We start from the raw sequence: 10,941 nt of genomic DNA on the forward strand, positions 1-10,941 counted from the left end.
TCCAGACATGCCAAACTGGCTTCGACTTCCATCTTCTGAGCAGTTCTTCTGGGCACCATGCTGAGGCCTTTCTGTTGGGTAGCGTGGGATGGCGCTCACAGCACCTGTGCTTACTCAACTACAGCGCACTTTATCGTGGGCACTGAATGGCCTGAGGAACTCTGACTTGCTAACCTACAAGCACCATGAAGGGAGAGACCATGTCTAGCTCCCTCTCTCTAGGGCGCTCTGGCTCTCATTAACAAGGGACCCCCCAGAGACTGTCACCCGGTAGATGCTCAGCGACCAGGAGCATCATGTCAATGAAGTGGGTGAGCAGAGAAAGGGCCAGGGAGAGGTGTCCACACTCCCGAGTGGGAGCCCAGCCAAGCATCAAGGGAGTTGGGGTCTCTGTGGGGAGTTTCCCAGTAGTGCCCACAGCCGAGGGGCTTCTGAGAAGGTGCCAACCACGTGGGCACGGCAGAAATGGGGTCCAGTGGGAAGACGGTAGAGCTGGAGGGTACTGCTGGGGAGGGCAGGCCTGGGCAGGGCCACCGAGGGGACCTGATGTAGCCCCTTCTTCAGAGCCATGACCAGAGTCCTATCACGTGTGACCTGAACTTGGGGACGGAGAAGAGGTGACCTAATACAGGATCTAATTCTGAGGCGAGTATGCCCAGGGAGGGCATCAAAGTGACAGATCCACCTGCAGACCCGGCCTGTCTTCAGATCCCAAAGGTTTCCATGAGTTGAGTATCTCTCTGCCCTGACACCTGTAAAAGATGTCCAAGACACATCTTTCTCACGCAGCCTAGGCCCTACACACCCCAACACATTGCCACATAACGCTCCACACCAGCAAAGATGTAAGGCACTTTCTCAAGTTTTGACACCACCGGATTTCTACCTTGACTGCTGTGCCAGAACTCACGTCCCTGAGAAAGGTCTGCACAGTGTGGAGGGATATTCTTGTATAACCGTCACAGTAAGAAAGACCCGTCATCCCTTTGTATCGACGGAGAACCCAAGGCTCAGAGAGGGTGGCAGCACACCTGACATCACACCGCCCATAATAACCAGATGAAGTGGCTCAGACCAACGCTGTGCAGTTCAAACCCTGCTGTTCCCTGGGACCTGACCCCAAGCTTGGCTGTGCTCCTCAGACCTCCCTCCAGGATGGATGTAGGGGAAGGCACAGGGGACAGCTCATCTCCCGTTGCCAGCGGGCCTCTCCCCTGTGCAACGCAATCCTCCATCCTAAATGGTGACGTGTGGAGAACACTGTAGATTTCTTTCATGAGCTGGGTTTCTCCCGGACGTGGTTTGCACAGGGATTTTTCAGAGACATTGCCCTCTCCTCGGCAACTGCGACCTGTAACAGCTCTGCAGGCAATCGCAGCTACAGCAGCTTGTAAAACCGCTTGGCACCACAGGCGGTCCAACAAACACTTCTGCCAATCGAGCTTCCTCCACCCTGCCAGCACACCACTCGTCTGCTCAAAGACCTTCAGTGGCACCACTAAGTCCCCCAGAGCCCTCCAAGATTCTCAGTTCCTGGCATTCCGGGTCCGCCTTGTGCACAAGCAGCACAGGCCGGCCCACCTGGGGTCCTGTCGCAGGCATCCCTGCCACCAAACACTATCCATCCCTGTTCCTTCCAACACCCTGCTGGAATCTTACTCAATAGTGACTTGCTCAACAGCTCACCGGTCCTTTGGCTGTCTTCGCTGCAGATGAGAGAGGAAACCCTGCCCATCTGGGCCAACTCCCCCGGCCCCGCCTCACAGATTGGATTAAACTCCAGGTCACTGTCAGGCTCACCCAGATCTTCGGTCCAGACCGTGTGTGACCTTGGGCAGTGGCACAGCCTCAGCCTCTCCATCTGACATGGAGCCCATCATCACTTCCTTCTACACTGTTTCAAGGTCTCAGTGAGGTCACGTGTACAACATGCTGCTCTTACACCTGCAGAGTTGTCCCTCAATAAGCTCAATGCCGCTGCCAGGGTCACCACGGATGTCACCGCCAAAACCCCACAGCAGATGTTGCAGAAGAGAGGGGCTCAGGAGGGTTGGCCTTGCATGTCATGGGGGCTTCGCCTCTGGAACCAGCCAAAACCCCCATCAGCAACGCACTCTGAGCACCGACCACCTCCAGGCACTGAAACGGGCCTGTTGACGTGAAATCCCACTCAGGAGACACTCAGCTCAGACATCTGAGTGACCGAGGGGCCAGTCACCTGCCACGGTGGACAAGAGCCAGACCAGACTGGAGCTGACGGTGGACAAGGAGACAAGCCCACGGTTGATGGTGCGGCCCCTCTGCTTCCTCAGGTCGAAGATCTGGGTGATCCATGTCTGCCTGTCTGGTCCTGCTCGGCAGTGCTGCCTTACCCGGGAGTGGCTGGAACACGCCCTGGTTCTCCACCTCCACCGTCAAGTCAAAGTGGGAGCAGTCGCTCAGGGTGACCACCTCCGCCGCCCCGCCAGGCATGAGACCGTTGATCCTCAAAGGCAGCTCCAGGGTCTGGCCCACGCGCACCTCCACCTGACATGGGGTGAACTCCATGCTGCTGGGCTCAATCACACACACCTGGAGGCCAAAAGGTTAAGGGGTGTTTCTGAATGAAGCCTGAGGGCTAGGTAAGAGGGAGCGGCTGGACACAACCACCCCGAGCCTCCCCAGGGCTGTCCTGGGGCTGAGGCCTCACCTTCATCTCACCAAAATGCAGTGGGTTCTGGACATCGTGTGCCTGGATCACACTGAGGCCAGTGTCACTGCCTGTGGTCATCACTCCCTTGACGGTGACTGTGGCAACTGTGTAGCTTGACGAAGACCAGCTGAAGTTCCCGCTGCCGCCATGGGCCTAGGGAGGAAGCAGCACCATGGGCCCAGCCACCTGCCCTGTCCTCACTGGGGACGCCAGGGGGCTGGAGACAAGTGCGTGTACGTGGACACGCACTCGCCCGCTCACACTCTACATGCACGCACACACTCACACATTTACTCTCATTCACCCACTCATGGCCCACACCCACGTGATCACACACACCTTTACCCCCACACTCACCCACCCTCACACTCACCATTCACACCCACAGGCTCACATGCCGATACACGCGCACCTACTCACACCCACTCAAGCACATGCTCTTATGAGCCACTCACACTCATATACATGTGCACACTCACAATCACCTACTCACACTCACTCATGCTCATACACACGTTCACATGCATTCACGCCCACTCACACTCACCCTCACACATGCTTACTCACACACGCTTGCCCACGCTACACTCACATTTAATCTTACACTCACATGTTCACACACACACTCACACTAACACATGCTCACCCCCTCGCTCACACATCCATTATCACCCCTTCATGAACACATACACTCATACATGTTCGTTCACACAGCTCACCCATTCACATCCACATGCTCACACGTTACCCTCTTACTCATCTACACTGATCCACTCACACACATTCAACATACCCTCCCACACACGCTCACACTCCCCAGCTAATTCACACACACCCTCACCCACTATGCACACACCCACTTATGCTTTCTCACATATCTCACACACACAATCACACTCACATGCACATGCAATCACACTGATACACATACTCAAACCCATATAAACTCACCTACTCCTACTCTCTCTCACACACACACACAGCAAGGAAAACCGTAGCATCAGCCAAGGTCTGGTTGGAGGCTCCATCTGCCCTCACTTTCTCCAAGCTGTCTTGTTTCTGGGCCTCACGTTCTGGGTACCATGTGACTGTCATACACAGACCCAAGGCAGGGGTCCCAGAACCCAGAGGCACCTCCCAGAGCTCAGTCTCTGGCCCTCCAAGGGAACAAAAGGACCAATGGGTCCTGTGCTGACCACAAGAACGCGAGCCCCATCCAAGGTGAGTCCTGCCGGCTAAGGCCACGTGGGAGCCAGAAGGTCAGAGCACGGACCCTTGATATACGACAAGGCTGGAGACGGTTTTGCTTTGAATTGGTCATTTGTCTCTAAGACTATATACAGATAGCTTTCACAAAGCAATTTAGAAAAGTCTTTTAAGTGGAATTCAAATCTGTATTCCAGGACTTTTTAAATTGTATTTTCTTTCCTGTATTTTCTAGCTGTTAGTTTTTGATGTTTTCCCGGTGATCTAAATTACATTGTGATGATGGAAACCTCAGGAAATAAGACTCATAAAGACTGATTTTTTTTTTTTTTGAGTTAGAGTCTCACTCTGTTGCCCAGATGAAGTGCGGCTGCACGCTCACAGTCACCCCCGCATCAACCTGCTGAGCTCCAGCGATTGTTCCACCTACAGCTTTCCAAGTAGGTGAAACTACAGGCGCGCACTACCACACCTGGCCAATTTTTTCATTTATTGTAAGGATGAAGTCTCACCAATTTGCCCGCGCTGGTCCCGAACCCGCAGGCTCAGGCAATCCACTCACCTCGGCCTCTCAAAGTGCTGGGATGACAGGCTGAGCCGCTGAGCCACTGAGCCTGACCAAGATTCTGATTTAAAATTATCTCTAACCGGCCAGGTTCAGTACCTCAGCCTGTCATCCCAGCACTTTGGGAGGCTGAGGCGAGTGTATTGCCTTAGAGGGTGGGTTCAAGACAAGCCTGGGCAACTTGCCAAGACCTCATCTCTCCAACAAAACAATCAAAAATTAGTCAGGTGTGGTAACATGTGCCTGTAGTTCCGTCTACATGGGAGGCTGAGGCTGAAGGACTGTTGGAGCCCAGCAGGTCAATGCTGGGGTGGCTGTGATTGTGCCACTACACTCCAGCCTGGGCAACAGAGTGAGACTCCAACTCAAAAACAAACAAACAAAAAGAAACTCCCCAGCCACAAGAGAGTAACATTAAAAATAACAGAATGAGCAAAAGCTACAATCCCGGCTGGGCTCAGTGACTCAGCCGCCGGGCTCAGTGACTCAGCCTGTAATCCCGGCATTTTGGAAGCCCGAGGCGAGTGGATTGCCTGAGCCTGCAGGTTCAAGACTCACCTGGGCAACTTGGCGAGACCTTGTCCCTATGGATAAATAAAAAATTAGCTGGGCGTAGTCGTGCACGCCTGTAGTTCCAGTACTTGGAAGGCTGAGGCAAAAGGATCGCCGGAGCCCAGCAGGTGGAGGCTGCGGTCGCCAGGAACATGCCACTGAGCTCCAGTCTGGGTGACAGAGCGAGACTCCAACTCAAAAAAAAAAAAGTGCCACAATCCCATGGAAACACCCGAAGGAATGTACCCAGAGAAGGGAGTATCTGTACCTTTATCGTATACTGATAGGTACCGGTCTTTGGTTGCCATGGAAATGTCAAGATGCTGGGATGGAGGGTGATGGGCATGTGAATGTCCACTTCCTGCTGGTTCCACACAGGTACCCGTAGCATGTGGACCCCTCCGTCCTACAAGGGGTGAGGTCACCACACATCACTATGACAACCAGGTCATCAGCAGTTTTTCCCATTCACCCGCACACTCACCCCTCCTGATTTTGGGGATCAGGCCACAAAAGTGGATTTTGTGCTTGTGAAAGACTGGAAAGGAAGATGCCAGGCACCTTGCAGCCTTTTTGGTCTCCATGGGGATGGCTTTCCATGGCTCTGGAATGGCCACTCCCATAAATGCTGCCTGAATGAATCCTCAGGAAAGCCCTGGCAGGACAGAAGTGGTTTCCCCCACTTTATGAGGAGAAACTAAGGCTTGGGGTTCTAAAACAACGAGCCCAAGCCCCAGAGCTGAGGTGATCAACTCTCCAGAAAGCACTGTCTGGTGCACAGACCTTTCTTTCTGCTACAGCCTGCGGCCTCCCACATATCTGGGGAAGTTTGTGCATGCTGAGAAATGAGAACACCCACGCCAGTTTTCTAATTTGTAAAATACCACTTCCACCTAAATTGATTGACCTTGTGAACACAAAGGCAAAAACGACGTGCAGGACCAAGAAGCCAAAACACGTGCTACTGGGTCCCGGCTGGGGCACAGCCAGACACACAGCCCGAAGCTGTTTCCCCAAACAAGGATTTCTAGCCCCAGTCCTTGAGGGCGCAGACTACTTGGACAGGGCAGGAAAAGGTGAGGAAGAGGGCACCCTGGCTCAGTATGGGAACAGGAGGAGCCCCACACCCCCAGCTGCAGGTAGCCACAGGAAAGCTGAGGACCGAGGCCAGAGAGGGAAGGATGCCCCAAGAACCTGGAGGGGGTGCAGCCAGGCGAAGCTTGGAGCTTCCAACTCCCAGGGACATATGTCCCCACCTGGGCCAACAACCCTGCTACAGAGGCAGGCTGTGTGGGCGCAGGGACAGAGAAGGGAGACACCAACTTGCCTGGTCCACCACAGAGGTGAGGGCTGCACTGATGGCTGTCTGGCCTCTCTTTATTGTCCGGATGTGATGGTACGACCCATTCCGGGAAGATGAGAGCACCTCAAAGAATTCAGGAGGAAGCGAGGTTTCGATTCGGATGTTCTGGAAGGCAAGCAGGATGGGTGAGAGGGGCTTCTGGGGTGACTCAAAAACTCAGAATTAAGGCTAGAAGCTACAAGGCAGGCCAGGGCAGGCCAAGGGGCCACGAGGCTTAGAGGGCTCCACAAGCAGACAGGTGGGCTGGATGGAGCTCTGAGGACTCTGGCCTTGAAGCCTTCCAGGCCACCCTCCCTGCATGACCCATGACCCATGCTCCCGGGCAGCTCCCAGTCAGTGAGAAGGGGACAGGAGAGCAGCAGGTGAAGACCTCCCACCTCCCCACCCCATCTCCCCGAGTCCTGTTGCTGGGACACCGTCTCCCCTACAGCTCTGCAGAAGGCCTGTTGGTGGGGTGAGTGTGCAGAATCGCAGGCCCAGGCCTGCCAGGACAGCGTCTCCTGCACACCCACGAGCACCACAGGGAGCAGAGGACCCCTCCTCGGTCCACCCGTGTGGGGGCGCCTGTGGCTTTGAGGGCTGCTCTTCCAGCAGCCGCCTCAGGAGACAACCCCACCTCATCACCCTGGCAGGACCTGACTGCGCACTCACATCTGACAGGTAGACTTTGTTGCTGGACTTGTCAAACAGCTCGATGGTGATTTCATAGGAGCGGCCTGTCTCCAGCACCCACCTGTCCCCAGGGTAGACGGTGAGCCCTAAGAAAGGCAAGCACGGGAGCCTGAGCCCTCAGACCTCAGGGGCGGCAGGCTTGGACAGCGGGATGTGACCAGAGCAGAAGCCTCACGTGGCCCACCGGGAAGGCCCTGCAACGACGCACCGGCCTCCGACTTAAGGAAGGCCACGCGGCTGAGGAGGGTGACAAGCAATGTCTGCCATCAGCCCCAAGTCCTGAGCTCACCTCCCCAGGGCCGACTCTGAACACAGCCCGTGCTGTGGGCAAAAGCGCCTCAAACTCCAGCCTATCCTCAGTGAGCCAGTGCTCAGAATCCACAGCGGCTCTACACCCACTCACTGTCTCCCCCTGGAACCCTCAGCAGGTCTAAGCTATGAAACCACAGCAGGTCTATGCTCTTCACAGTAGGTTTTCCCTCTGAACCCTTAGTAGATCTGCCTTACAAAACCCTCGGCAGGTCTGCGCTCGGAGGCCACAGCGGGCATACACTCTACGTTCTCAGCGGGCATTCACGCTCAACCCACAGGAGGCCCGTGCGCTGAAGCCTGGCCCCGATGCCGCCTTGTGAGACAGCCCTGTCCTCCCAGGCCTCTCTGCCCTCTTCCTACGCAGGACGGCACGACACTTGCTGTCCCCTGTGACTCCCGGTGCTTTCTCACCTCCACCGCAGTGGTCAAGACGCTCCCTTGGAGAAAGTGCCCGCCTTAAACAGCATCTCTTAGACTCCTCCCCTCCTCTCTGCCAAGTCGCACGCCAATGGTTCACATCAGCTTAGGGCGCCCCTCTCACTGAGCTGACTACTGGGCCCCAAGCCTCCAAACAGCCACCGCGAAGGTCAGGCCTGGCAAAGCCCTGGTGTAGACACCAGGAGGGGCTGAGCCCCACCACTGTACTCCGTCTTGCCTTTTGCCCTGCTGAGCCTTCCACCCGCCCAGCTCAGCTCGCTCTGTCCTGTCCAGGGAAGGGCTGGGGAGTGGCCTAGGCCAGGGTACAGTTGAGAGCAGATGCCCCTCGCAGGTGGCAGAGCTGACCTGGGTATGGAGCTGCTACTGCTTCTGCCTTTTTTTAAACTCATGTAGTCACACACAAGCAGCACGTAGGAGGTCCGCACTTACCTAGGTAACCAGGTTCTACCACGTAAATGGTGCTGTTGGGTAGCCTAGAAGCACCCTGCATGCGAAGACCTGCGTTGTTCATTAAGGGACAAGACACAGGAAGCAAAAAGACCAGCCAGTAGGCCGCAGCACAATGCAGACGCCCGAGCAGCATCAAGACATCACATGGGTGGCAGTGGAGATGAAAACGCCTCTTGGCCTAAGCATTTTTCAGAGTGAAAGGCCACTCTACATTTCCCACACTCACAAAGAGGAAGCTCCCCAAAGGACACCAGAGACCACACAGGACACAGCGACGAGTCTGGAGCATCAACAACCCACATGCTGGTATGGAAACAGCCTCTGCCAGGCCCCACTGACAGGCGACAGGTACCGAAGGCAAGGAATGACATTCAGATCCTGCCATCACCCCTGTCCCTGGGAGCTCTCGGGTGAGTCACCCTCTAAGAGGAGCGATTACACTCAGTGGGGGTGCTACTTTGGGTCTTTCCCATTTTCAGATCGTTGAGGGGACACGGCTATTTTTAGCCTTGCCTTGGCTTCTAGGGAGAAGACGACGTGACTTCAAAACAGCAGACCTGCCATATGTGCACACATACACACGCTCTCACACACACACACATACACACACGCCCAAGAAGAGGATACTCCTGTGGCCGAGGACAAGGTTGATCTGTCCCAGCTGCAGCGCAGTGACCATCGACGTGTCCTGGGTCAAGACAGCCACGAGCCTCGCTGGGTCCCCTTCAGGGCCTGGGGTGCTGTTCTGAAGCTGCAGCTCATACTGGTCGGAAGGCATTGACAGTTCTGGCCACACAGACACAGAAAGGAGCAAAGGGGGACAGAGGGAGCAAGAACAGGAAATGTTACCCCAAATCTCTGCACCCCGCTGTCAGTACAGCTACTTAGTTTGGTTTGGGCTTGTTTTTCAGTGCTTTAAATTTTAACATTATTCCCAACCTGTGGTCAAAGCTGATGCTCCATGATTTTTCAGAGGCAATTCGTTTTTTGGGGACTGCTGAAAGCTGCTTTAAGAAAACAAAAATTCCACAGCCTGTGGCTAAAATTGCTAACTGCTTAAAGAATACTGACATCAGAGCATCTCTGAAGAGGACAGAAGCAACCGAACCCCTTGCATCTGCATATAAGAGGCTGAAAGGCAGGGCTCTCGCTGGTTCTGTCCAGCTGCTAGGGGTTTCCAGAAAGGCTCTGGTCAATGGTCACCCACAGGGCCTCAGAGCTGGGTCTCTGATGGCAAACAATGAACCCTGTTGCTGTCCTCACCCCCCTCAGGGTGTCCCTGCCGGGTCCCATCTGAGCCAGGGTGGAGAACCATTTCCCCAGAAAAGAGTTCTACAAAGCCCACCATGTCTATGTCCTCCTTCCTTGCCCTGTGGGCAGAGACCACGGGCACTGTTGACAGAAACAGAGGCTGCGGGTCAGGGATCGAGCAGCGTCAGGACCACGCCAGGGGTCTCACGGCCCTCCTTCATCTTCCCTCAACAGCCCTGGCAGTAGGGACTCTGACGCCGTTTTAGAGACGAGGGGCCGAGGATCCCACATGAGCAGCTTGCTCGCCGTCCCAAGCACGCTAGGAGCAGAGCTGGGACTCCCACCCCAGACAGCTGCTCCACTTTCATGTTCCTGGACCCCTGGAGCGCCTCACCCGTCACCCTCAGTATCCCCGGAGGTGGGGCCATAGGCTAGCCCCGAGTGAGAGAGTACAGCAATGCTCCTGCTTGCCCTCCTCTTAGGGTCCCAGCTCAGGACCTGGCACAGAGGGTGCCTGGGCCAAGGCTCCAGAGGACTTTCAGTTAAAACCTGCTTCCGAATGGATGGGAATTCTGAAAAGGAGGCCTTTTTAGAAGATGAAAACACTTACCCTTAAGGGGTTTTACATAACACAGAGGAAACCCTCTTGACAAAACCCTAAGACAGAAAATAAGGAGCTTTTTTGAGAGACTTCGATCCCCCCACTTTTTTTGAGAGAGAGATTCTTGCTGTTTTCCAGGCTGGAGTGTAGTGGCTATCCGCAGGCACGGTCACTGCACGCTGCAGCCTCAACCTCCACCGTGCCCAGCCTTAGATGCCTCTATGCCAGGGACCTCACTCCTTATAAGACAATGAATGTGGAAGGCCTGGCGGACGTTAAGGGACACGACCACCGCCCAGTTCCTGGCTCTGCTCACTCCGGCCACACCCAGGAAGGGTCCCTGGGGCCCAGAACATCCCTGCTGTAGCCTGCAGGGTGCACAGCGGTCCTGTGGGTTGAGAGGCTCAGGTTCTTCTGGAAGACACACCCTATGCCCCCTGGTGGCCCAGGCTGGTCCCCCAGATGTGCTTCTGTCAATGTCCCCCGTGACTCTCCACCCCTAGCAAGCTCTAGAGATGGCCATGGATCTCCTGGGAGGGGAGGGTTCCGAGTCAAAAATGACTGAGAGCTGACTCCTCTGCCTCTGACCCCAGCCTGTCCTCTGAGCCGCCACAGCTCAAGGGTGTGCTGGGCCCAAAGTGCCGTCGACACCTGCGTCCGTGACACCTGAACCTCAGGCCAACATATGATCAAGCCCCTGGTTTTTCCAGACCTCGTGCATTGTATTTCAGTAATGTCAGCCATTCCAACCACTCAAATTCTTTTCAGATACTGACTTCGCCAGCCGGCGTATCTTTCCCACATTCTATTCAAGTGTCTAGAACTTGGCTGCCACGGCA

At 55.3% G+C, this 10,941-nt stretch overlaps 1 protein-coding gene across 1 annotated transcript in view; it reads right to left on the minus strand.

Moving 5' to 3' along the window:
* Positions 1–372: 372 nt before the first annotated feature.
* Positions 373–10,941, minus strand: part of LOC103264187 (nuclear pore membrane glycoprotein 210-like) — a 20,516-nt gene continuing 9,947 nt past the window's right edge. Inside the window, exons 5-11 of the mRNA XM_021714327.1 lie at positions 8,230–8,298; positions 7,030–7,136; positions 6,343–6,483; positions 5,284–5,421; positions 2,690–2,845; positions 2,373–2,571; positions 373–599 (exon numbers count right to left, since the gene is read on the minus strand). Of these exons, the coding sequence (XP_021570002.1) occupies positions 373–599; positions 2,373–2,571; positions 2,690–2,845; positions 5,284–5,421; positions 6,343–6,483; positions 7,030–7,136; positions 8,230–8,298 (1,037 nt within the window). The remainder of the gene's footprint in view (positions 600–2,372; positions 2,572–2,689; positions 2,846–5,283; positions 5,422–6,342; positions 6,484–7,029; positions 7,137–8,229; positions 8,299–10,941) is intronic.

The sequence above is a fragment of the Carlito syrichta genome, unplaced genomic scaffold, assembly GCF_000164805.1.
Source record: "Carlito syrichta isolate Samal-C Ts95f unplaced genomic scaffold, Tarsius_syrichta-2.0.1 Scaffold305627, whole genome shotgun sequence".
NCBI lineage: Eukaryota > Metazoa > Chordata > Mammalia > Primates > Tarsiidae > Carlito > Carlito syrichta.